Below are 27810 nucleotides of genomic sequence, written 5' to 3'. Positions count from 1 at the left end.
GAATGTGAGAAGTCGCTCTTTGTTTAGCGTGTTTCGTCAAATCTCTGCGTGTAAACAGCTATTCTGTAAAATAAATGAGTTGTCCTTCAAAAGAAATACCAATTTCTAGTATTTCGAAGTACGTTAAATCCGAGGTTTTCAATCTGTGGGTGCTCGACTTGAGTTTTATGTAGCAAAATTTTTATTTCTAATGATTTTAGAGGAGTCCACTCGGTTGAAAACACAGTTAACTCACTGACGTTAGGTGATGTACTGAATATTATTCAGAAAAGGGCCTTTATTTTTATGGCACAAGGGGTCCGTGGACTACAGAAGGTTTTTTTTAGGGATTAAGGAAATTTAACCCCTAAATGCTATTAAATGACAACACACACACACACACACACTATCGACAAACCAAGCAGCAAGAAGTCTCTGAAAGCAGTCTCTGATTATGGAATCTGAATCTGATAAGATTGTAATTAATCAGGAGTGTCGAAAATGTTTTAGACCTGTGGGTGCTCGACTTGAGTTTTATGCAACAAGATTTTGATTTTTAAATTAATTCTGGGAATGCTCGGGCCCATGCTACAAAATGCTATGGGTGCTCGAGCATAAGTGGATACAGACTCTTTGAACGGGGCAGGGTCGGATTAACTCACATGAAGGCCCTATCACTAAAGTAATCTTGGTGATCCGACCCTTTTACGTTCAACCATAACGCATGGCTCCGTGACAATCAGATGTGTACAATTTTCGAGAGTAAGTAAGCAAATTGGTAAGCAGGTATTTTTAGGGGGGTGGGTGAAGAAAAGTCATTTTGCCCGGGTTCTATGATGCCACGGCTCGGGAGCCTCAAGTGCAGAGGAGGCCTCATGACAATTTGATTTGTGGGCTGGAACTGGGGAGGGCAGCAAAGGGCCAAATGCCCCAGGTGGAAAAATTTAGAGGGTGGCAAATTTTAGGTTGGAACAATACACAGTTATAAAATAATTTAATTTTACAATGGAGAGGGGAGGAAAAATCCCCCTCTTACGAAAATCCTAGTTACGGCCCTGCTTTTACTAGCTTAATATTGTAATTGATTTCGTTGATCTGCATTGAAGTGACAATTTCTTTTACCTAGTCTAGATCATAGTTTCTCAAACTTTTTTTTGCATCACTCCCTTCTTAAAATTTTTTTCATCGCCCCCAACTTATGCCAACCCAGAGGAAACGCAAAACCTATAGCTTCTACCGCTGCCCTTTGGACCATTTCCATTTCATTCCATCGCCCTCGGAGGGGGGGGGTGATGATATTGCTCACATTGGAAAACGTTGTAGAACAGTGTGGTTCCCAACCTTTTTTCCTTTCCGCACCCCTCCCGAATAATGCGTCCTATAATTCAGGTTTTATATTCAGTTTCTTTCTGTAGTTGATTACATTAATTGCCCGATAATTAATTTCTATGGATTCTTTTATTTATTGTTTAAGGTCTTTTCGGCTATGGCTAATAATTAAGTTTGGCTGCTCCTTTTTTTTTTTAATTAATTCAAAAACGAAACTAAAAAAAAACTCCCATATTTAAATTTTTTTTTTTTTGAGATTTGGAAAAGAAGATTCATTGAATATTCTTCACTTATTGGTTCCAGCCGCAACGACTATAAATTAATGGCTATTTACCGGCGAAAAATAATATAATAAATGATAAATAAGGACTATTAACATAATTTTCGTAACAGTTTGTTATCTGTTGAGAAAATGACCAGTTACTGCTAAAACCCCCTAAAAACTGCTTTTTGTGGGAAATAAAGGGCTACTGCAAATTTTGTGAATTGAAATGGAATTAGGAAAAAAAGACGTCGAATACGTAAGATTGGGGTGGATATTGAAAAACATATATCCATATTTTACGAGACATTCCGTATTCCTGGAATACGAGCCACTGTATTTTGCCTGTCTCGCAGTGTCGTTTTGACGTATGGGCTTTACCGGGCACGACCAGGGGCCTTTAAGTGCGGGGGGGGGGGGGAATCCTCATGATAATAACATTTGCGTAAAATTTTCGAAAGTATGTAAATTAGTAGGCAGATTTTTCTAGCTAGGTAGGGGTCTCAGAAAAATCACTTTGCAGGAAAAGGGTGCTATGGTGCTCTTAAGACAAACCTTCTGTCTCGACTGTTTCTCTATCAACATTCATGCTTCCATGTGTGTGTCTGAAATGATGTGTTTGGGTTCAATTTAAAAAAAAAGAAAGAAAAAAGAAAAGAAAATGTGTATCACAACATGGTGTAGGCCTATATCATAAGCATGTACATCGGGTCAGGTATAACGATATATTCTAACTCTTTAATAGGAACATTAACACAATTTTCACGCGAAGACTGACTTGAATTCGTAGAAAATAAGTTTTTCTCTTCTAAGTTGTTCCGCGTTGTGGTTTGGATTGCCATCATAAATTTTGAATGGTGTGCATACCATGTGAAATGTGTGGCAGCGGCTGTTTGCTGACCGGTGCCGAGCACCGATTTGACGTGAACTTTCGTTCCAAGAGTTCTTCAGAGCAGACCGATGATTTCAACGGAACTGTTTTCACCTTCCTCCAAAGTGTCCGGTATGACGCTGTCCTTCGTCTCCGGTAATAATATAGCCACGAGACCGCTCGAAATCGCCAGACCTGCATTCACAGCATTCGGCACGCTGTAGTGAGTGTTTTTTCCCAGCTCTCTGGCGAAGGGCGCCAGGATCGAACCGACTCTAGCGAAAGTGGAGCACGATCCCACGGCTATGTTTCGGACGACAGTCGGGAAAAGCTCTGTCGTGTACAAATACAGGATGCCGAAAGTACCAGATACGAAGAATTTTCCGATCATGGCGAACGTCACAACCAACCACGAGATATCTGCGTTTAAGAAAAAAGGAACTGTTAATGACATCATGAATTTATAGCGAGAAAAAGTGTTAAGCATAAAGTCTTAAAAAAAGAAGTAATTTTTGTGACTAATTCATTGACAGTGTATGTGTGTGTGCTTATACAGGGTACTTCAAAACTCATGTAGCATAAGTAAGGGCAGGGCCAACTGTTCCGGGTGAAAAAATATAGGGGGCGCTGTTTTAGGTGGGAACAAAGAACACCGTTATAAAATTATTTAAGTTGTGGGGTGGCAAAATCATGTTTTCCCCGGGCCGCAAAAATCCTAGATTCGGCCCTGCGTTAGGGGGTGATAGAACACAACTAGACAAGCACAAATCACTATGCAATCACTATGTGCGGAACCCAGGAGGTAAACAAAGGTGAATTTATGGTTTCGCTGCCTGTGAGCTGCACAATTTTGCCACCTCGTTCTCCCATTCTAGTCTAACTTTCTTGACTACTCTTTCTCGAATTTTCCGTGTGCTTTGACCCCGCTTGGCCTTTCCCCCCACCTCCTGCTAGTACACCCGTGTCTCTAATTTACTCTGTTGGTCACTCCCATGCTCACACACTCTTTTAGTCATTTACATACTTGCACATTGTTTTAGACAATCACATGCTTGCACACTGTTTTGGCCACTCACACACACTCTAGGTCGCTCTCTTGGTTGCTCACTGACATGGTTTTTTTGCTTTGTGGGTCACTCTTTTGATGATTTACGCGTTTACACATGCTCTAGATCATTCATGGTCTGAGCCCTTCTCCCATTGTACTAATTTTCTAGCAATACTAAAACATCAGAAATGATAAAAGCAATATAATCCATTAACAGAGCAGGAAAAGATTTTAGCATCAAAATAAATACAAAGAAAACAAAAATCATGATTTTTAATGAAAAAGAAGGCGAAATAACAATTTTTACTTTAGGAAATGAACGCATTGGAATAGTGGACAAATTCAGTTAGGTAACCTAGGAAGCTACATAAAAAATTATGGAAGAAGCGCTATGGAAGTAAGAAGGAGAATTCAGCTTGCTAAAGATTCTTTTTGGAAATGTAAGGAATTCTTAAGGAGGAACCTAAACATGAAACTGAAAACGAGGTGACTCCTTAGATGCTATGTATGGCCGGTCCAACCGTATACATTTGAACTCTGGACATGGAACAACGAAATCAAAAGAAACATAAACTTATTTGGTGTTTGGTGCTACGGAGGAAGAATGTTAAAAATAAAGTGGACTGACAAAATCATCAATGAAGAAGTCAGGAGAACTGGAAATCTTGACACTCTGATGCAGAAACGCTGCAATGAGGAAGTGGAAGTATGCTTGACACATCTCCTAAGAGAGTCTGCAGGAGAGGACACGATGCTGATATTAGAAGGATACGAGAGGAAGACCAAGAAGAATGTGGACAGAGGACCTGAAGAAGTGGAGTGGATAACGTTATCATTTGTTAAAGAGGCAAGCTCAAGATCGAGTGGGATGGAGAGCCATGACTGCCAACCTCCGAATCAGAGACGGTACCTTATGATGATTTGCAAATTTTCTCGGAAAAAAATACCCGTGGTTTAAGGCGTTTTTAAAGTTTCGGATGAGTGGTTATACGACTGTGGACAGCTCTGAGTAGGAGAATTTTAATTATGTGCACCCTGCACATATGCTGGAAACTTTACATACGCATAAATAATTTGTGTATGTAATCACTACAAAATTGCGGTAATTGTGTTAATTATTACCAAACCTAAGAAATAGCGTAATTGATTATGTGTTATACATGAACTTGAGGTATAATTAGAAACCTGTGTTTTCCTAAACACAAGTTTGTTTTGTATTTTACCCAAAAACCAGGCATTATACAGAATTCCGGATTTCATACTTCGCCTATGACATAATGTAAGTTATAATGTAGGCTCTTCGTAGCAGAAAAAAGGGCAAAGTTAAGATTCTTTTGCTTTACCTGGAGGTATGAACATGATTGCAGCGCACGAAGCACCGCCCACGAGCATCCCTACGATAAGGGACATCCTCCTTCCCACGGTGCGTATCGAGAAATACACCGTCAGATAGGACGGGAATTCAGTCAAGGCTGACAGGAAGAAGTTCAGGTAAGGGTCTCCGCCGAGGTCATTCGTGTTGTAGGCCAGACTGTAGTACACGAACGCGTTCACAAACCTGGACAGGCATGAAGAAAAAAGAAGCGAAAGGTACGATTAACACATGGTATTAAAAAAATGGTAATTATTATGCCACTATAAGAAGAACATCTAGCCAATAGCATTCTTTCATTAGATTAGATTTTTATGGTGTTTGGGCGGTCAATTATTGACCGTCAATCGATGATTAAACCTCCATTTTTCTGATTCACACAAGCTGCTGTTGAAGATCGATTTCAAGGCTACAAGGACGAGGTGCAAGAACGATGTCTGTCGAAATAAATGGCTGAACGAGACTCAGTTCATTATATAGAAATGAGTAAGATATCAGACTCGTTCTGGTGAACGATACCAAAGTATGGACTAATGAATGACGCAGGACCCTGAAGCTAAACATTCCACCAAACATATTTTTCACTTCTGATTTGGTGGATAGATCGAAGCACCCAATCCAAAGATGGTAACACGTTACATATCATGTAGCAGCATAATGATGAGTGGCATCGTTTGTCTTTCCTCAACTGGGCTCAAAACAATACCATACTACCTAGAGAGATATACTGTATATGTCATACTATCTCTAGTGTGGTGTCGCTCAGAACCGGCAATTTGGTGGAGTTTTTGTGCTCACGAAACAAATTTCATAACAACGTTGGATAGAATGAGCAATAAAATAAAAAAAGAAAATAAACAAATGAAGTAAGAAAAAAAGCACAAATTACCATAAGAAAAACATGCACACGGATTTTTTGCGCATCTGCGGCGTTCTCACCAAGTCCAAGACCGTCTTGGTTCCGTCATTCTTCTGGTTCTGAACAGCGATGGAAAAAAAATAGAAAATGTAACGCAAATATGTGTGTATACGTTATATGTTATAACGGTAATGTGTTATATGCATATGTGAAACGTATAATGCAACATAAATTAAGCCGTACGGTGAATATTAGGTTTATTGATTTCCTAATTGTTCAATGAATTAGAAGGTGAATATTTGACAAGAAAAGATAAAGAGAGGAAAAAGAAAGTTGGGGTGGCTATATATATAGAGCTCACCTAGCGCCCGGATGCAAAGCCTCATATGCCGCCTTTAAAGGCGACCCTGATGGGTGGCTGAAAGAGCTTTAGCCTAGGGGAACTCTGGGATAAACCTGATTTTTTATCCATCCCAGAATAAAAAATATACTTTACCGTACATTCCGCTTTTAAACAACAAGGTATGGCTCAAAACAGTGACAGCGCGTGGTGTATTGTGAATTTTAATTGTTCAACATTTTGATGTGCGGTGCCACCCGGGTAAAACCATTGGGAGGGACCTCACGTTTATCTCTCTCTGAGAATCCGAATCAAAGAAACAAATTTTATACTCTTTTAAAACAAATGTGGAAAAACCAAACAAACTATATTTTTTTATGGCACGCGAAGGTTAATTTATGGGGGGGGGGGGGGGGGCGTTCTACGATTCAACCGCCCCACCCCCACTGTGAAATCAAAAATTTCGTGATTCTGGTCTTGGGACACGTCAGTTTTAATGATTCCGTTCAATTGATTCACTCACTCACTTTTTTAGAATTTTCCAAGGACATGAGGTTGGCGATATTGAACTCCGAGCTCCGACCGTTCTGTTTGCAAGCCTTCGCCAAAACCCTTTCGAACTTGGCTACTTTGCCCTGAGTTCTCAACCATCTTGGGGATTCCGGAACCATGCTGCAAAGCAAATACACGCATCAGTTTTCTTTCATAATATTTCACATAAATACTCCGAATACGAAACACAAACCCGAAATCTTACAGTTAAAGAGTTATGCTACTGATGTCCTTGATGTATTTAATTTTCTTATCATTTTTGCGTGATTTGATTTCATGTCCTTGAAATTAAATTTTTCGTATAATTAAACTCCACTTTCAACGACGGCGGGAACAAACGAAAACTAATACATAATGTCCGGGAAAATCTACCAGCATTAATGCGGATAATTTCTCAGATGCAAACTTACCAGCATATGCAAGCCAGAGGTATAAACGGCAAGGCCATGGCCAGTTGGAGCCACATCCAGGGTCTGACGAACCAGGCTAGAGCCGGCAGCGTAACCATGCCGACGCTCCATCCGATTTGAATAGCAATCCCCACTGAAGTCCTCTTTTCGGGTCCTGTTATTTCCATCACTGCCGACAGGAGAAGAAAAAAAACAACAACATTCAATAATCCGAAAAACTAGACCCATCATTTATGCACCTCTCTATATTAAACTACGTGCATTCTCAAAAAAAGGTAATATTTTTGAAAAATGGATTTAGCGATGAAGTAACTGCAGATACAGTATCGGAACCAAATTAGGTCGAATAAAATGAACAATATTTACACAACACGAAGCCGGTGGTCGAGAGTCCAGTTCTTCCGAAAGCCTGAAAAAATCGCAAGATAACGAACATCAGGTAACTCTGAGAGAAGACGGACAGCATGCCGGCCACCAGGGTTATGACGTAGCACACCACCATTGTCGGATACCTGCCAACGCTGTGAAGAAGAAAAAAACATTCATTTTTAAATAGGTGCTGGGTCCTTTTTTTTTAGTCTTCAGAAGATGGAAATAAACTAAAAATGGATGTAGTGTATGTAATATATAAATGACAGAGTCGAACGCGTAGTGTGAAGCTCAAAATAATAAAAATCTTAACACCAAACAGCGTTTGACTACGTTTTCGGTATTTGGTGTTGAAATTTTTGTTATTTTGAGCTTCAACGTTTTGGGCCGTCATTTATATTAATGCACCTATTCGTTAAAAATTCCCCAGAGGAATGTTTACGAGGTACATGCATGGTTGGGAAGAAGACGTAGTAATAGTCAGCCAAACGCCAGTATCCGTATGATTAATATGACGATAGTCAATCCTCACCAAAGATCATCGATTTTCACCAGCTTGTGATTATTAAATACATAATAGTATTATAATGAATAATGTTCACCCGGGACGTCGTAAAATAGGTCGGTATGATATTAGATAAGAGGGAAGTGAATTCAGTCTTCCGAGTGGACGAGTATAAATACTTCATTGTGTGATGTGAACGAAATCTTGCAGCATTTGCACAAAATCTTCGTGTGCAAAGCTTCAACGTAATCCAGAACTGCTTTAGGTACTCTTCAGATATGATCTTGCATACACAAAGCAAAAAATCAGTTTTCTCTTATTTGAGTATCGATCGATTATTTTTATCGGTATGAACCATTGTCCACGTAAATGACAGATGGCAGCACTCCTCGAACATGAAACACGCATAACTCTGACATCATAAATATTTCAAAGACACACACACTTTTCTTGCTTGTACGATTTTAGTGTTGCATAGAAAAATAGCAGGTAATTTTATTAATATATATATATTATATATACAGAAAAATGTACAAAATAAACATTATGAAAATTTAAAATTTGTCGAAACTCACTAATACCAGCGCCATAGGAAAGCTGTAATATGTAGTGTAGTGAAAAAACATTGTTAAAATATTATTTTTTAATATGAAAACAGAAAACACATTAATTATGTGAACTGGAAAGCAAAAAATGAACAACGAAAATTTCAAAAAGAAAAAATAGAAGAATTCAAAAATGAAAAATTAAAAAAGAATTCAAAAATGAAAAATTAAAAAAGAATTCAAAAATGAAAAATTAAAAAAGAATTCAAAAATGAAAAATTAAAAAAAAATTCAAAAATGTTTTCATTTTTGAATTCTTCTATTTTTTCTTTTTGAAATTTTCGTTGTTCATTTTTTGCTTTCCAGTTCACATAATTAATGTGTTTTCTGTTTTCATATTAAAAAATAATATTTTAACAATGTATATTTTTTTGTTTACCGTTAAACCCCGAAGTTGCATCAATGTATCTCAATGTATTCTGGATGTAGAATAGTGAGAAATTCAGTATCTTGTATATTTATACAGAGGCACAGTACAATCATTTATCGATACATACATACATATCTGACATTTGCCCGAATACCAGCACCGAAGCCATGAAGCCGATCATGTAGATGGACTTGGCGAAAGAAACCAGCCATTGCCTGTCGCAGACTAGGTCCCACTTCGATCATACAAAAGAGGGAAAAGAAAAACTACATGTAATTTTAAGTAATAGAAGTCCGTTTTTTAGAAAAAAAATCATTCATTTATGCTGACGTCGTCAGCATCAAACAGGACATAATTCATGTCCAGGGGCGGCTCGAGAAAAAATCTCTACTCGTGTGGAACCTATTTTTGGTATAACCTGCCCACGTTTTTTTTGGTCGACAAAGCTTTTTTCGCCCCTTCAACTCGGATTTGGGAGTCCCCCAAGAGAATCCCCGTTCACGTCTAAAGGCCCGTTTACATGGTTTAAATAATTTAGTAGTTAACTAAATTTCAAGTCGCCGAGTACTTCAAAAGTATGTAGACGTAAAGAGCCGCTTACACAGGTTTAGTTGGTAAGTGATCTAGTGGTTATGTAGAAAGTAAAAAATAGGAACCAGTCCATTTTTCGATCAAATGTGCGTATATATGCACATGCGCCAGTGGACGTGGCCTCGTATTATCCACAATGAGCATTTACTACTTCATTACTAACGCTGGTGCAGTTTTTTGAGCACTTGACTGCTGATTGCAGTTTAAACTCTGTCGGTGAGTAGTGTTGGGGGTCGGCATACTGCCGGAAGTGACGTCACCCATCCCCCTTCTTCCCACCCTGATGTTGGTCAGGGACTTTACAACCGGAAGTGACGTCACCACCCCCCCCCAGCGAAATGGCGGGAAAACTCTTTCCCTCTCCCTTTTTTTTCTTTACCTCGATGGTGGGGAGTTGTCTCCCCCCCCCCCTTTTTCTCTCCTAGGGCTTTTATATAATTTTTATTTTTTATTGTTATGGGCAGTTCTTTTTCTCACTCTACCCTTTTCTTCTCCTAGTGGTTTTTATATTTTTATTTTTGTTATGGACGTTGCTGCTTCGGCGCTTTTTTCCTCCCACATTTCTTACGAACTGTTAAATAAAACCCTCGGTTGCGACTATAGCACGACAATAAAAAATGTCGTGAATACGATGACCAAAAATGGCGCGTTTTGCTACGTGTGTAGTTCTCTTTTTTTCTTATTTTACAAATGTGGCGGGAGAATTCCTCTCTCATCCTGTAACGTGTGGACCTCATTGACCACACAAGGGTTCTCTCTGTCGCTTTTTGTCAAAATATCTATTGCGACGAAACTCTTCTCAGGGATCACTTCCATTATGGGGCGTACGATAAATTTTAGCGTATACGACAATTCTTCCTATTATATATTTACGGAGAGCATAAGATTTTATACCGCATAAGAAATACCGCTGCTTTCATACATACATATATATATATTTTTTTATCGTTTTTCATTTACTGATAGCGGGAAAACTTTTTTTCTTTTGAATCAGATTTTTTTCAATAAGAAAATGTCTTGAATACGATGACCAAAAATGGCCCGTTTTGCTACGTGTGTGGTTTTGTTCTTATTATACAAATGTGGCGGTAAAATTCCTCTCTCATCCTTCGATTGTGTTATACTCGTCTGTTTGTTACAATAGTGTGTTGGCCACTGATTTTTTCCTTATACCGGCCCACACAAGAGCTCTCTCTCAGCAACCTTTGTTGCGTTGTCGCTTTGCTACCGAACTCCAGTATTCACTTTAACCATCTTTGTGTGTGTGTGTGTGGCGTATTCTTGCCTGAGGGTGCTGTTGGTTGTGGTTGGTGATAATCTCTCTTGTTAGCCCATTAGTATAGAATAATAATAACGTGATAAGCACGTATTCCCAAGAGATCGTTACGATCTGTCCAGGGAATTTGTTAGTGTTAGTAGACATCCATGTTAGTAGTTTTTACGAAGATATATATTTTTTTCACTCTCCGGTTCCTCTTATTTTTGATTTTTACATTTGGTTGTCTTTATTTCGATTTTTCACTCTCGGGGTTTCCTTATTTTGATTTTTCAATAAATAAAATCTACCCAATAGTTTAAGAAATGTGCATGTTTCTGAAACTATTGATACAAAATTCAAGCCGCAAAACATAGGACACGGACACAAAACAAATAAAATCGACAGATTTTCAGACATCAGCACCAAGTAGCATTCGACTTTTTCAGATAGGAAAAATCTGATTTCCCAACTATACTTCAACGAACGGTCAATACGGTTTCGAAAAACGTTACAGCGAGATCGACTGTTGTTATTTTTATCTTTAGTTCTCCTTATTTTGATTTCTCACTTAATAAAATCTCGCCAATAATTTAAGAAACGTGCATTTTTCACAGAGAACCGAATTTTTGTACATTATCTGCGGTCATATAACTTGAGTTTTTTTCTTACATTCAAGGCCAACAGCGTTATGAGTCAATTTGCATTCTGATGTGTGTTTCAACTCTTCCAAAAAAATAAAAAGTTCACGAGAGTTTTTTTTTGTAATTAAGAAAACTCAGCATATTTTTGCAAGATTTTATATTTATGTGGATGCGAAAATTTTGTGAACCTCTTAGAATGTAGTTTTCTATATTCTCCAAGTCTATCATGCAGGATCATCTCGAAACGTGTTTTATCGAGTGTCAATGCTTACCATGACGATGACCAATTACCATGACCAATGGAATAACCTCGTTAGTGTGAATGCCGACGTCACACTGAGTCAGCAAAGTTTTGATTTCAATGATCAGAACTTGCTTTCCTGTTATGAGGAGTATGTAGGATTCCATAATCATAGGGAACCTACACTGGAGGAAAGAAGTCAAATGCTAGAATGCGTTTATGAGGGCTTTTGCGAACATCTTCGTAAAGTGTACGAACTGAAATCCGTGAAGTATTGCTCAAAAACTAACGATCCCAATACCCTAGAGGATTTTGTTACGGCTGTATGTAACTTTAAAATGTATGATTTCATTGATGAGATTGGCTCAGCTTTATCAAGATGTAGCTGTTTCACCGAAGAACCACGAATTGATACACTTGTAAGTCGCGATGTCGTAAAATCTTTGAATTTTTTTAATATCATAAATGAAGCTAGAAAGCGTTTGGCAACATTTTTTTTTATAGTTTTACATAAAACGTTCTGAGTTACAAACGAATATTGTGTTTTTAATTTCATTCTGTATTCAATTTCTTGTGTTCTATTAATTCATCAGGAGGTACACAGGTTTTGCATCGGGTTGTTGAAACAAGAAGGTTACAATGAGCCAAGTTTAAAAATGATTGGAAGGTAATGAAGTTTATAAGCAGTAGCGAGTTTTTTCCCCCCATGTTACATTATTCCTAAGACAGAAGTAGAAACATTTTCTACAGTACGGTGGATCATACACCATACCTACACTTATTTTTTCTCATATCATTTACTTAATTTACTGAGAAAGTGTTTTTTCTTGTGAATAGAGAGAAGTACGCGACTAACTTAACCTTCTATTGATCTCAGACTTGTCTCAATGATTAGTTTGCGTAGGCAGTCTTTTAAACTTGAAATAAATAAAATACCAACCAAATATAAATATATTATCAACTAACAAACACAAATCAAAACAATTATTAACTGCTTGTTTGAATACATTTGCTTACTAAATTTAAATATATTTCTCTGTATTTGTCACTAAGAACTCTCGCTGCATATAACGCTATATCGATGGGCCATTGTGGTGGTAGGGGGGAACAATACATGCAGAGACATGCTGTAAAGATGCCGTGAAACACATATCATTGGGAGAAAGGAAAGAGTCAGTATGCTGTGCAAACAACATTTTGCTGTACGATTGATATTTAAGAAATAAAGTATTCAGTCAACGAAAACCGAATATTTGATGCTCAAATCATGCTGAATCGTATCACATTTCCACAGGCAAAACTCTCATTAAAAACAAAATCATTCTCTTCAAATCTATATAATAAGACCTACATTATGAAGCATCTACCTACGTTTTCTGTGGTTCCCAACTTCAGGGCGCAAATGCGAGCCGATCTCCCCGTTAAAAAGTCTCGCCACAGAGAGCAACAGTCCTACAACGGTAAATCATTCAACCATAACACTTCACTCATAGTTAGTAAAACTGGGGGCAGATGACAGCACTACACATAACAAGCATTACACAGAAACAAACTTTACGTCAGGTTGCACTACACGTACACGCACATTCCCGAAAGTACCGATTCGTTGGGGGGTTCCGCGGGGGGGGGGGGTGCATGTGTGGTGTAGCAGTAGTAGGTAGGGGCTCGGGGATCCATGATGTTCTTAAGTCAGCCAACTCGTTGGGCAATTTGCCTGTTGTGGCGTTGTATTTGTATTTGCATTTGTATTATTCTATGCTTCGCCAGCTTGGGAGCAAGCTTGTAAAATGAACATTAAAAAATTACAGAGCACTCAGAATAAAATACTTAGAAAATTTGTTGGAGCCCCTTGGTTTGTTCGTGGAATTAACATCAGACAAGACTTGGATATACCTCACCTCTTCACATATATGAAGAAGTTGAACTATGATCAATTCGATCGAATGTTTAATTCTCAGTTTGAACATTTGAAAGAAACAGTTGACTATGATGCTGACTGCTTAAGGGAGTATAGGAGGCCCAAACAAATTGGACACCTTACTTGGGAAAATCTGAAAAGGTGTCTTATTCAAATCTCATTGTACACATATAGTTCTCCGACCACGAGATGAATTTTCGCTGCGTCATGTCACGTCACGTCGGATGATTTTATTCAATTTTTTTTTGATAAAACGATTGCACATCGAGAAAAGTTCATCAGTGACTGAGCTTTCACGATTGGCATGTCCTTCTAGGATAAAATAGAATCGTTTGACGTGACATGACGTGACGTAGCCAAATCTCATCTCGTGGGAGGAGGACTATACTCTGTTTTGATACATAAATCCTCATTTTCAACTGTATATACTCACATTACTTGCATATTCTGTATCTATTCACTTTTCGACATTTATTCACATCTATTCGATTTGCATCTTTAATAATTGACTTTTGTATACTCACATGTTTTTTCCAATTGAACTTGCATATTGGACTTTGACTTGCATATAATGTACATGCGAAAAAGATATTAAAAAAAAAGAGCGAGAAGACTTTTGAATTTTCGGATTGTTTAGCCTACATACTAATTTAAATTTTGTCTATATAAATCCCCATTAATTTTTGATGCACTGAGTTGAAACAGATCCTTATTACCCGTATTGCATTTTTGATGTTATTGCTGGGGGTTTTTGCGTCACGACTCCCAAGGGATGTTTTCCCCCATTTCACTTTGAATAGATGTTGCTAGCGGCAGATTGTGTGACCTGCTTCTGTGGACTGTGGTGGCATTTGCCTGCTTTTCACCAGATCATGACTTTTGACCAATTTTGACCAGTTCTTTCTACATACACTACACATACATGCAAACGCATATCTATCTACAAACATTAACACTTTTTCTTCTTCACAGGCCTTCTTGGCCAGCTTTTATGCCGGCAGTTGGCCCTCCCGGGCTGGGAATCGGCTCAAAATTCAATTCTGGTCTGGAATTTGAGAACTGTTTAATGCTCGCCAGCAACAGTTTGAAGATTCCTGGCTTACAGCAAGTGTCAAAGCAAGGGGGAGGGGGAAACGAGACGAATAAGATTTGAATGAAATAATATAGTAAAATACCTCGCTGACTATAGTTTCGTGATAGAAGCTCAGTTCGTATTCCCAACGGTTGCAAGGTATCGATTGACTATCGCCATCGTCTTCGACCCTTCCGGTCACATTGTCTAGCTCGGAACCGTTACTCAGCGGGAATAGGTGACATTGGTCCATGGCATCGCCATACCTGACGATCGTAACTGATTCGTCACCGTGCGGATAGTCGACAGTGGGTTCGGTGTAGTTCACACCGAGCAGCGCGTACTCCGGAGGTACGCAGCGGAAATCCATGTTAGGAGCCAAGAAAGTCACCGCGAAGTTCTGCCAGACGCCCACGATGTTGACCGCGAAGAACAGCGTGAAGAGTTTCTTCTGGAAAGGACCGAAACTGCCGATGATGTTGAAGAAGTCATCTTTCTTCTTAGCTTCGGACGTCGCCGTCGACGACATCACGTTTCGTTCCTTAGTTCACGTCCTGCAAAAAAAAAGGTTAAACGCATTATATACAGCAAGTAGTTGAATCGATGAAAACAGAACTACAGAATAGTTATGGTTAAAAAGAAAATGGACTGGAGATAACAGCCATTTACTTTCCGTTTCTCATCGCATACTTCATTCAGCATGACAAAGTTGCAGTGGCGTCCTAGCCGGGAGTGCGGTGAGTGCAAGAGCACCCACGGCAATTTGTGATATGGATCCAAGCACACTCCACAACTAATTCAGAAATAAAAATTTCACATTGTATATTTCTCGTCTGTAAATGGTGTAAATAGTCATTATATTATGTAAAAATGAAAATTAACGCATTACTCTGTAAATCTTGCTAAATTAGCGACAAATTTTGAGAGTTTGGTGATAGCTTCGATGATTTGACGACGTCATAGCGCAGAGACAATTTTGTAGAAAGAAAAGAATGGGATCTCGCGAGAATGGTGAACTTTAGAGTAGTTGAGAGAGAAGAGAAACTCGTGTATATTATGGAGAAGTCGTCCTCCAAAAACTCTGTTTAGCGTGTATTGTCTAATCTCTGCTTGTGAATACGCGTAAATAGCTATTCTTAATAAATCTGTGACGTCCTGCATTTTGTTTGGCCCTTTTTTTCAGTTCAAGGACTTGTACGAGAGACATTATCCGGAACAATATAAAAAAATAAAGAATAGCATCAACAGGTTCGAAATACATCAACTTACAAGTTGTTGAATTACCACGTGAATCATGGGCGAAGATACGGAGGAAGGGGGACATGGGGAGGTGAATGCCCCCCCCCCCCAACGTCAAAGGTGTTAACGGGTGACACATATATATATATATATATATATATATATATATATATATATACATATGTCACCAACTTGATGAATATATGTATTGACATTGTCGTGCACTTCCGTTTTTTTAATACTGAATCAATTTCCAGGGAAAAAGACCACGGGAATTACTATCACAAAAAGGCATTTACATTGCAGAAAAATCTAGGAGAATCTCGGGAATTCTTCCACCACGAAGACCTGAACCTGGAGAACCAGATGCACCCAGGTTCACATGACTTGTGCAATTCCGAACCTTCTCGAAGCTGGAAATCCAGTCTCAACATCCCACGCTATTATTTCAAGATCAGGAAAGACTGCTGCTACTACTCCGTGTGCACATGTAACTCAGACATGTGTTGTTTGTGTGCATATATATTTTCTGGTCCTAACGTAGGAGTGTTAAACTTTTAGTATTTGGTGGCCACATCAATGAAGTCCCGTGCATTTTTCGTCATATAAGTAATCAGGACATGTATAAGAGGGATTGTGGTTATACATATATACACAAGCATACGATTGTAATTGAATTTTCAGTTTCAAGATATATTTTTGTTTTAAAAAAATGATTGTGGTTGAATTGATTAAATTTTTGTATTGATGAAACGGAATGAATACGGCACGATTAGACCACATTACGAAATACTCAGATTACAACAGAAATCCTTAATCTTCACGGGAAGCTCACGTCATTTCAGTCTAAATCAGTGTTTCCCAAAGTGGGCAATCGCCCCGGGGGCGGTAGAAGATTGGGGTTTAGTATAGAACCCTACGGTTTGATTTAAGTTGGGGGCGATGAAAAGATAAGAAATTGAAAAAGTGTTGATGGTTTCCATCACCCTCATTTCATAGTTTCCCACACGAAAAGTGCGGGAAACTATGGTCTAAATCAGTGTTTCCTAAAGTGGGCGATGGAATGGTCCAAGGTGGCGATAGAACCATCTGATTTAACATAGGATCCTATGGGTTTATTTGAGTTGGGGAGCGATGAGAGAAAAAAAAAATTTGAAGAAGGGGGCGATAGAACAAAACAAAACGTTTGGGAGACCATGATCTAAATGAAAAAAAATATGTAGGCCTACATGTATTTTTTTTTGTGCTTGACAGAAGCTTAAATGTTAGGTATTTAGCCATTATCGAACATAGTATCACCATCATGAACATAGTTCAGTTAAATTACTACCGTTATATTTTCGAAGGATGGCCCGTGTCTGAAGTACTGTATGAAAAAATTTTATGGCTCGCTTTCGCACTAAGAAACTCATCAAATGTTCCCAAAAAAAATGTGATGAGAAAAAAAAGCAGATTTTTTTTTCTCAATGTTAAATCCACAAATGACATTGAAATTTCGATAGTAAGATACTTCGCACTTTAGCTCACTACACACCAACACCATATCTCTGTACATACTGTAATTTACTGTCGTTAACAAGTTGGGTTGGAAATGAAGGCGCCATATAGCGGTGGTAGCCTCAAGCTCGTTAGGGAAAATGGGGAAATATCTTGTTATCTATATTCCTCTCTCGGTTCGAAACTGGGATCTGACGGCAACCTTCACGGTGGTAGACGAACAGTTAGTTACTGGCCTTTATTTCGTTGGAATGATGACTCAGGGTAGCTCCTCCATCTTCCGAAGATTACGGTAATTTACGGGCTTGTCTAGAGTAGAACACGTATACGACGAACAATCTTTCTTTCAAACCGAGCACAACTCAGGCAATACCTTCTGCTCTAGACGGTATCGACTCGGTCTATCAGCCTCTATGAGCGATTTATTACCTAGTGAGCTGTACCGGAAGCGTAACTGTGTGTGTACCTAACAGTCTGAGTGCGTATGTAGTGTTGTGTTTGATTTTTCAGTGCTGCCCTCTATATTTCAGAAGTGAAGTGATGTGTTATGATTGAATTACATTTGTACTTTTTTTAGGTCTGTTGCTCTCTGTGGCGAGACTTTTTAAAGGGGAGATCGGCTCTCATTCGCACCTTGACGTTGGGAACCATAGAAAACCAACTTCAGCCGACCACCACTGTGGTGACGGTGGGGTTCGAACCCAGGACTTTGCGACGCGAGTCCGTCACTATGATCACTCGACCACCACAGTGGCACGACGAACAATCCAGAGACATTTCGACACAACCCTCCACCAGATAACTCAGCAGCCTTATACCTGTAGTGCTGCCCGCTCGATGGCGCTGGCGTATCTTCCCAGCTTGTATAATTATTAGTGTATTTTCTGCTAGTGGCATCACAATGAAAATCGGGAGTCAAAGGCGTCTGGCTCGGTTTGTTTATGGTTGATGTTGTCCTACTCACCGACGCGCGTGTCTGTGTCTCGCCATGCACGGGCCACATTTTTCTCTACCAGCATTTACGTTTATATTGTGTAAATATTATCCGTTGTAAATAAAGTGTAAATATATAAACGAAATCATTTCATAGATCAACTAAAGATTGGCGACATCGGACGTGAAACAAAAGAAACCACTATGGCAGAGGTGAGTGCCGTAGTTATACCGCCATTCAACGTGCGTGATGTATCGTTATGGTTCGTGATGTGTGAAAGCACTTTTGAGTTAGCCGCTCCGAAACCGATAACAGAGTCAAAAACAAAATACAACTACATCGTTGCGAACCTTCCTCCAGATAACGCATCTCTAGTACGAGACATTCTCATGAACCCGCCAACTTCGGAGCCGTACGAAAAACTAAAGCACGAACTAGTCACACGTTGTAGTGAATCCTCGTCTACACAGCTTAGGAAACTTCTCGCTTATGAGCCATTAGGAGATCGGAAACCGTCTGACATTCTCCGTGAATTAAAACGAAGAGCGGAATCTTTCAGCGTTTCGGACGAACTATTGACAGAACTCTTCCTGCAACAACTGCCCAAATCTACTCGATCTATACTCGCTGTCGTGAGCCCACTAAACCTTGACAAAACGGCAGAGCTGGCGGACAAGATCCAAGAAGCAAGCCCAACTCGTGTAGACGCGGTGAACAAAAGTCAACAATCGGACACGATCGCACAACTCCAAGGAGAGATTGCCCAACTACGCCGAGAACTGAAAACAGTTTTGCGTGTGCGTTCCCGTAGTGTTTCGCGCTCACGTTTCTCCCGTTCAAAGAGATCAACATCACCACCTACGTTTCCGGATAGGCAATTTTGTTTTGTACCATAAGACATTTGGCAATCAAGCCAGAAGGTGCACTTCACCATGCAGGTTTACAAAAAACGACGAGGGCGGAGAGTAGTCGCGACGTGCTCCCTGCCAACGACATCTCGTCGCTTATTTGTAGTCGATCGAAGCACCAACATTTCATTCCTTGTAGACACTGGATCTGACGTTTCAATACTCCCAGCATGCAGCACGGACAAACGTCAACCACTTCTCCAACTTTCCGCTGCAAATTCGTCTCCAATAAACGTCTATGGTGAGCGAACAGTCACTTTAGATTTTCAACTCAGCAGAGACTTCAGGTGGACTTTCCTCTTGGCCGCGGTACCGAAACCGATTCTTGGAGCCGATTTCTTGTACAACTTCAATTTGCTTCCAGACTTACGACGACGATGCCTCCTCGACATGAGGACGAAACTCACTGCAAACTGTCAACTAAGGAAGTCAGAAGTGCACTCAATCAAACTTTTCGACGGTGACACAACTTATCAAAGCCTGCTCAGCAAATCTTCGCTGAACTCCAAACCATGCTGTGAGCATATCATCGAGACAACAGGTAGGCCAATTTTTGCTAAAGCTCGCCGTCTCTCTCCAGAAAAGTTATCTTGCGCCAAAAAGCAATTTCTGGACATGCAAAAACAAGGATTATGTCGGCCATCAAACAGTGCATGGGCCAGTCCAATTCATATGGTCAAGAAACCTAACGGTGCGTGGCGTATCTGCGGTGATTACCGTCAGCTAGATAAGATCACCACACCAGACAGATATCCCATTCCTCATATCCATGACCTAACCCACATGCTTCACGGGACTGCAATCTACTCGACCATCGACCTCGTCTCGGCGTATCAACAAATTCCAGTGGCAGAAGCTGACGTGCCCAAGACTGCCGTCATCACGCCTTTCGGGCTTTATGAATTTCCTTTCATGCCCTACGGACTTTGCAATGCCGCCCAGACATTCCAGAGGTACATCGACCAAGTGTTGGCTGGTCTCAATTTTTCAGCGGGATACATAGATGACATCCTCATCGCATCAGCGAACTCTGAACAGCATAAACAGCACCTGGACATAGTTTTCAAACGACTGGCCGAACATGGTCTAAAGATCAACTCTCTGAAGTGCAAATTCTTCCAAGATGAAGTCACATTTCTCGGACACAAGATATCATCAAAAGGAATTTCTCCTCTTCATGATAAAGTGAAGGCGATAAAAGATTTTCCAAGACCGGCAAACATCCAAGAACTTCAACGTTTTCTAGGAATGTTGAATTTTTATCGGAGATTCCTTCCTGGGTTAGCAGAAACACAAGCTCCATTTGCCGCTGTGGTGGTCGAGTGGTTATAGTGCCGGACTCGTGATGCGAGGATCCGGGTTCGAACCCCACAGTGGTGGTCGGCTGAAGTTGGTTTTCTGTGGTTCCCAACTTCAAGGCGCAAATGCGAGCCGATCTCCCCGTTAAAAAGTCTCGCCACAGAGAGCAACAGTCCTACAACGGTAAATCATTCAACCATAACACTTCACTCATAGTTTGTAAAACTGGGGGCAGATGACAGCACTACACATAACAAGCATTACACAGAAACAAACTTTACGTCAGGTTGCACTACACGTACACGCACATTCCCGCATGTACCGATTCGTTGGGGGGTTCCGCGGGGGGGGGGGGGGGTGCATGTGTGGGTAGCAGTAGTAGGTAGGGGCTCGGGGATCCATGATGTTCTTAACTCAGCCACCTCGTTGGGCAATTTGCCTGTTGTGGCGTTGTATTTGTATTTGTATTATGTTTATATCTTCAAAAAAAATCCAAAAGCAACGCGAAGATCGAGTGGACGGAAACATCAAATCAAGCTTTCGTAGATTGCAAGAAAAAACTCATTTCTGCAACCCTTCTTGCTTTTCCACATCCATCAGCCGAACTCTCTATCATGGTAGACGCATCCAACACAGCAATCGGAGCTTGCCTACAACAGCTTGTCAACTCGCACTGGCAACCTCTCGCTTTCTACTCCAGGAAGCTTATCAAAGCTGAGATGAATTATAGCGCTTACGACAGAGAGCTATTAGCAGCGTATGCGGCAGTGAAGCAATTTCAACACATGATCGAAGGAAAACATTTCATCCTCTACACAGACCACAAACCCTTGACGTTTGCGTTTCGTCAAAAGCCTCACAAGACATCTCCCCGACAAACACGACATCTTGACTTTATCGGACAGCATACCACCGACATACGACACGTATCAGGCGTACAGAACCAAGTCTCTGATGCTCTTTCTAGAATACAAGCCATTGCATGCCCTCCATCAATAGACTATTCCAAGATCGCAGAAGCTCAAGCGACCGACAGCGAGCTTGACTCTCTCAAGCATTCCTCCTCATTAAAACTCAACATCTGCAATTTAGTTGGTATAGACAAACCGCTCTGGTGTGACACATCCTGCAATCGAGTACGTCCATATATACCGAATACTCTTCGAAGACACGTTTTCGATGTTCTTCACAATCTATGTCACCCAGGCATCAAAGCCACAACACGTCTTGTCTGCGATCGCTTTGTATGGCCTTCAATTCGGAAAGACTGCACCACCTGGACTCGATGTTGTGTGCCTTGCCAAAAGTCAAAGGTGCACAAACATACTGTTTCCGCTCCAGGAAAAATATAAATGCCAGACGCTCGTTTCAAGCACGTTCACATCGATATCATTGGCCCACTTCCGTCATCCCAAGATTACACATATTGCCTCACCTGCATCGATCGATTCAGCCGTTGGGTCGAAGTCTTACCGATGAAGGACATGACAGCAGCCACTGTTGCTTCAACATTCTATTCTGGTTGGATCAGTCGTTTCGGAACCCCAGAGAAAATAACAACAGACCAAGGTCGACAGTTCGAAAGCTTCATCTTTCACGAACTCACCAAACTACTTGGTATTCAGCACATCAGGACGACACCTTACCATCCTCAAGCTAACGGGATGATAGAAAGAGTTCATCGACAACTGAAAGCAGCTCTGATAGCTAGGTCAAACATGAACTGGGTAAACACACTTCCAACAGTCCTGTTAGGGCTACGATCCTGCTACAAAGAAGACCTCAAAGCCACACCAGCACAACTCGTATACGGCACAGAGCTCAGATTGCCTGGCGATCTAATCACCAACAGTAGTAACAGCATACCGTGTCCCACAGAATTTGTCTCCATTCTAAGGGACCAAATGCAGCAGCTACAACCAACTCCTGCAACGGCGCATGGTGAAAAGAGACTGTACATACATTCGGAACTGAAGAACACCACCCACGTCTTCCTGCGATCAGACACAGTGAAACGAGCACTCGCCCCCACTTACAACGGACCGTACGAAGTGCTGAAACGTGGTGAGAAGACATTTTGCCTTCTCATGAAAGGAAAACCTTCCACGGTATCGGTCGACAGGTTAAAACCTGCCTTTCTGCTCACCGGCAGTGTGCCTCAGCCAACCAACAAAAACACAGATGTATCCGTGCCAAAAACTTCCTCCATCGTTCCGAAAAGCATCCTAAAAAAGACAACGACCAGCAAAAATATTTGGAAAAACCGTCTACGTTCATCGAAGCACGTGACTTTTAAAATTTAATATTTTTTTCTGTCCTCGTCCTTCGGACTGCGAGGGGGGTACTGTAGTGCTGCCTGCTCGATGGCGCTGGCGTATCTTCCCAGCTTGTATAATTATTAGTGTATTTTCTGCTAGTGGCATCACAATGAAAATCGGGAGTCAAAGGCGTCTGGCTCGGTTTGTTTATGGTTGATGTTGTCCTACTCACCGACGCGCGTGTCTGTGTCTCGCCATGCACGGGCCACATTTTTCTCTACCAGCATTTACGTTTATATTGTGTAAATATTATCCGTTGTAAATAAAGTGTAAATATATAAACGAAATCATTTCATAGATCAACTAAATACCCAACTGATGTAACTGAGCTGAAGGGCGTCATCAAACATCTGAAAATACGTAAAGCAGCTGGTCACGATCTAATAACCAATGTAGCGTTAAAGCATCTCCCAGATAACTATATTTCATATATTATCAAAATCTTTAATAGATTATTGGGATTGGGGTACTTCCCATCCAACTGGAAGCATGGAATTGGAGATCATCCCTAAACCCAGACAAGATTTGCACTTCTTTAATAATTGGAGACAAATATCACTTTTGGGGAAGTTATTTGAAAGAGTAGTTGCCGTAAGAATTTATAAATATGCAATCAGGTAACACCATACTGGGCAAAGAACAACATTGGGTTCAGAAGAGAGCAGTCAACGTCTACTCAACTTCTGAGTGTTGTAGAGACTCTTCAACAGACCAGGATTTATGAAGATACAGCTGCTGTGGTTTTCTTGGACCTGAGGAAGAGCTTCGATAAAGTATGGCACAAGGGTCTCATCTATAATATGATCCGCATTAACCTTCCACTCTCAATAATTGAATTTTTCAGGCGCTATCTTCAGTCTAGGAAATTCAGTGTGAAAATTAACAGCAGTGTCTCATCTATAAAATCAATCAGACCATCTATTGCACAAGGAAGTGTGCTGGGACCATGCCTACGCAAGTTTCATTGATCGATTTTCCAGTTGCTCCTGTGGGAATAAAGAATTATATGCTGATGATACAATGATGATCTCAACAAATTGCAAGCCAATAAAGGCTGTAAGTAATCTTCAGGAGCTGCTCTATCGGGTGGAGGATTGGTGCTAAAATAGCAGAGTGCAGCTCAATGCAAGCAAGACAGTCTTCATGTGGATCACTTCTAAGACAAACCTGCCATCACCTGCGCACATAGAAGTGGATGGTAATCTCATCCCCCCGTGAATAATCACTACCTTGAAGTGACTTTGAACAAAACTCTGTTTCCAATGACACTGCAGTAAAGTCATTGTTAAAGCTGACATTGCCAAACAGATGATTAAAACACTTTGCAGCACAAGATCGGCCCTGACAGACAGAAACAGAACACATCTCTATAAAATGGTCATTAGGTCAATTCTTACATATGTTGCTCCAGTCTGGCTATTTACAAGAACTGAACATATGGTACGTCTCGAAAGATAACCAAATAAAACTCTCAGACACTTGCTGAATGCAAATTGGTCCATCCGTAACCGAAATATAAGAAGAGATACCAAAACTCCAACAGTACATGAATTTACTCAGAAGATAGAAAATAGATTTTTCCAAAAACTCGAAAATTCAGAGTACGAGCACTTAAGGAACATCTCTGCATATCCAGAAGGTCAAATACTGCTACTCAAATGACCCAAACACTTTTTGAAGATGGGCAGGCCACAGCTATCAGGACTTTGAAACACAAGTAAATATTGTACATAGGTAAGTATCTATATGGTATTCAAATATGTAGTAAATTGGTAAGTATTGTAAATAAAGTAAGTATACATAATGTAATAAAAGAATGTTGTGTGTGTGTGTAAATAACTTGCATTATATCTTGGTTTTCTTGTAAATTCAAACTAGAATTTTTGCTGTTTATTTGTTAATGGTTTGCCCACTTTGGTCCTGGTAAGGCTCCTCTTTTTTGTTAAAAAAATCCTGTGACGTTGTGATCACTGAAGGAGTTTTTTTTCGGTTTATCTAAGCTCAGATAATTGGTTGTTATGTAAATATGTAAATATATAGAATATTTAATTTTATATGGCATTATTTTATATCTAGCATCAAGTGTTTCTTATAAACATGAAATAAATTCTTAGTGGTAGAGTCACTGTCGCTACCATTTGAACTCTCATTTTATAAATAATAACCAGATGCTCATCTTCCAAAAATGACTGTCAAGGGCAAACAATAATTGTATAATCCAACTAGGGTATCAGAAATTCTAAAGAACTGCAAACCTACCAACCACCATATGGCATAAATTGCGCTACTGTCTCGGATCGAGAGAGTCGTGACCCAGGGGGGTTTATGCACTGTATGGAATTACAGTTTGCACTCCGATACCACCAATCAAGGCTCCCAGCACTGCACCACCCTCGCACCCATTAACAGCGGTAAAATGGATGATTGCACCGGTCATTAACCGAATGACAGATAAATATTCCCCACTTCGTATTGCAATAAAAACGGCCGCGAATAGATAGATATCAGAGGCTCCTAATTATCTCGATGAAATCACGAGCAGCCGTATTCAGCCTGTCCTCTCCGGATGAAGGCAGAAAAACACAGGATGGGAGGAAAGGCGATGAAATGATCACTCCTCAATTAAACGAATCACGCCATCACTCGAAGTACTCGCCGCTTCGCGTGTCCTCCCAAAGATAATTAGACGATTTATTTTGAAGCCTTCCAATTTAATAGATCACGCCCCTCCCTCCAGAAAAACTGTAATTATTAGCTTTGATTTCGTAGCTAGACGAAAGAATTCCGATAAAAAGTCGTCTCATAAATAGAAGATTATTACGCAGTCGAGTCATATTGATGTGACCACCAGGTTAAAAGGGTTGTGTGCAGTCCGTGAAGCAGCAACAGGTGGTCTTTAAGGGTACAGTTAAAATACTGGGAAGACGTTAATTTTATCTACATCCAAGCTCACTGCAGTGGAATAGCTGCTGGGAAACGCTTGGTGGAAGAACTATAGAGATTGGTGATGATAATTGGGTTGGGGTACAATAAATATGCTCAATTAAGTCTTAGATATTGGGGGCCACAGAAGTACTTGAAAATTTTGTTCACACCCTGTTTACAATTTTCAGACATTACGGTGTCACGTGTTGTGTTTGTTGAAAATTAAATATCATAACGGTTGTAAATGTAACAGCGAACCCAGACAAAAAAATGAGACAACATTTCACAGACTGCTACTACCAACTTGTATTCTCCTAACAATGGTGACAATCTCGTTTTTGTCCTCAGATACAACATCAACCACTCATTCTATGCCGCACAGATTCAAAAGAGACAACCTAATATAAAGAGATTCAATTTCTATACCACCTCATGACACAAAATAGGAGGTAGTCACAATACTTTGACTCGACTGTTCATATTATCCTACTAGCTGTTTCCCGCGGCTTCGCTCGTGTCGATTTGGTAATCGGAAAATTGCTCAGCGAAGATTTCTCCCCATATCACATTTGAATCCCCTGATGATTCTCTTGGGAGTTTAGTTTTCAGAAATCCCGTCTTTATAGTGATCGTCTATATCATAGTTTCCCAACCTTTTTTGTCCCATCGCCCCCTTCTTCAGAAATTGTTTTCTCCCATCGCCTCTCAACGCAATGTAACCCATAAGATTCTATGTTATACCCGTAGCTTCTACCGCCCCCGCCCCCGGAACTTTCTATAACGCCCACGTTGGAAATCACTGGTATATATTATAAAATACTTACCGAATTTAATATTTACAGCTTCAGTGGTTTGGGCTTAGCTATGATTGCCCCATATAACATTTGAACACCCTCCCCCATGACCACCTTAGAGGATTAATATTGAAAAATCCATTTTTTGGGGGTCTCTACATTATAAAATAAAAATACTGACTGAATTTCATATTTATAGTTTCAGCTTCACGTCGGGAATTTCGAGTGAGATTCGCTAGATTTTCATCCACCGATTCCTACATGGCATCCTTGAGCGGGACTTCTAGGCCAAGGCTTCTAGTGGACCCCCGATTTATCATAAATTCATAGAAAAATTGGAACAAATATTAGTAGTTAGCTTGCATCTCGTAGGAGAGCTATGGGACGGCATGCTCACTTTTCCAATTTATGCTTAAGATATAAGACACTTTTGAAGATCGGTATATATATGGTATTATTACAAGATAAACGGCTATGTGTAAAGATGCTGATTTTTTGGAAAGAAAAATTCATCTCTGTTATCACAGAAACTCGAACCTCGGTCTTTCGAATGCAGGGTGAGTGCTCAACCATTGTACTGCACGAAGCTATGAAGATGGATGTCTCTTCCTTCACCACGACCATCGCCTTTTACCGTTCAGCATATATACGCTCCAAGGAATGTATACTCTACCTGCCTTCATATCTTAGTGGTAGAGCGCTTGTCCGGCATACGAGAGGCAAGGGTTCGAGTCCCTGTAGACAGAGATGAATTTTTCTTTCCAAAAAATCAGCATCTCTCGCCAGTTTTCCGGCTACCTTGTATCAACAGTAGAGGGAACATTTTTCCCTTACAATTTCTGATAAAACAAGTTCGATTCGTATAAACAATATAACAAACGTGCACAGGAATAAGAAAAAACAATACTAACTTTTGACAAAGAGGATCCCTATATTATATGGAGGAACTCGCTTCTCGTATCCGTTTGATCGAGCAAAATTCGTTCGCACGCACACGCGGCCTCAGCAGCAACAAACTGTCGGTTGGTTCAATTGCGCGCGATGGACCCTTTTTTTTTATTCGGCCGATAGAATAAACAAGATACGCGTACATATACACTTATATATTTATACATATAACAGTCTCGATAAGAAAGAAAAAAAGCGGTGCATTTATTTATGTATAACGAAGCAAAGAGAAAAAAGTTTTTATCGCCGAGAGAAGAACTTTCTTTTTTATTTGTTTGTAGAGGAAACAAGTCGAAAGTTTACACAACGTGTCCATGAGAAATCGTTGCGCAAGGAAGGTCACTGGCGAATGACCC

General features: G+C 40.2%; 2 protein-coding genes across 3 annotated transcripts; one reads left to right on the top strand and one right to left on the bottom strand.

Moving 5' to 3' along the window:
- Nucleotides 1-1561: 1561 nt before the first annotated feature.
- Nucleotides 1562-27547, bottom strand: LOC149066990 (organic cation transporter protein-like). Of its 2 annotated transcripts, XM_089252938.1 has the most exons (10): nucleotides 27418-27527; nucleotides 15262-15385; nucleotides 14696-15146; nucleotides 9003-9106; nucleotides 7389-7543; nucleotides 7023-7191; nucleotides 6588-6732; nucleotides 5751-5839; nucleotides 4833-5047; nucleotides 2283-2861 (listed from the first exon to the last, which is right to left on the bottom strand). In XM_089252938.1, the coding sequence occupies exons 3-10, from the start codon at nucleotides 15119-15121 to the stop codon at nucleotides 2518-2520; spliced, it is 1647 nt and encodes a 548-aa protein (XP_089109064.1). In that variant the 5' UTR covers nucleotides 15122-15146; nucleotides 15262-15385; nucleotides 27418-27527; the 3' UTR covers nucleotides 2283-2517. The 2 variants fall into 2 exon arrangements, with proteins under 2 accessions (XP_089109063.1, XP_089109064.1); XM_089252937.1 differs by lacking the exon at nucleotides 15262-15385 and having other exon boundaries at nucleotides 1562-2861; nucleotides 27418-27547.
- Nucleotides 18466-19158, top strand: LOC149066991 (uncharacterized). Its single transcript, XM_089252792.1, has one exon. It carries the CDS (start codon nucleotides 18466-18468, stop codon nucleotides 19156-19158), a length of 693 nt encoding a protein of 230 aa, XP_089108918.1.
- Nucleotides 27548-27810: the final 263 nt, after the last annotated feature.

This window comes from Pholcus phalangioides, unplaced genomic scaffold (genome assembly GCF_987345545.1).
Source record: "Pholcus phalangioides strain wild (caught in Gottingen) unplaced genomic scaffold, Ppha-v1.0 ptg000031l_1, whole genome shotgun sequence".
Classification (NCBI taxonomy): Eukaryota; Metazoa; Arthropoda; class Arachnida; order Araneae; family Pholcidae; genus Pholcus; species Pholcus phalangioides.
This window is presented reverse-complemented; position numbering and strand designations above follow the sequence as displayed.

Coding starts and splice junctions, on each gene's coding strand:
- LOC149066990 (XM_089252937.1), bottom strand. CDS start 15,121: ATGTCGTCGACGGCGACGTCCGAAGCTAAGAAGAAAGATGACTTCTTC. Junction 6,733..7,022: donor CCTCTGGCTTGCATATGCTG/GTAAGTTTGCAT, acceptor TTTGCTTTGCAG/CATGGTTCCGGAATCCCCAA. Junction 5,048..5,750: donor GTGTGCATGTTTTTCTTATG/GTAATTTGTGCT, acceptor ATGCCTGTCCAG/GTTTGTGAACGCGTTCGTGT.
- LOC149066991 (XM_089252792.1), top strand. CDS start 18,466: ATGGCAGAGGTGAGTGCCGTAGTTATACCGCCATTCAACGTGCGTGAT.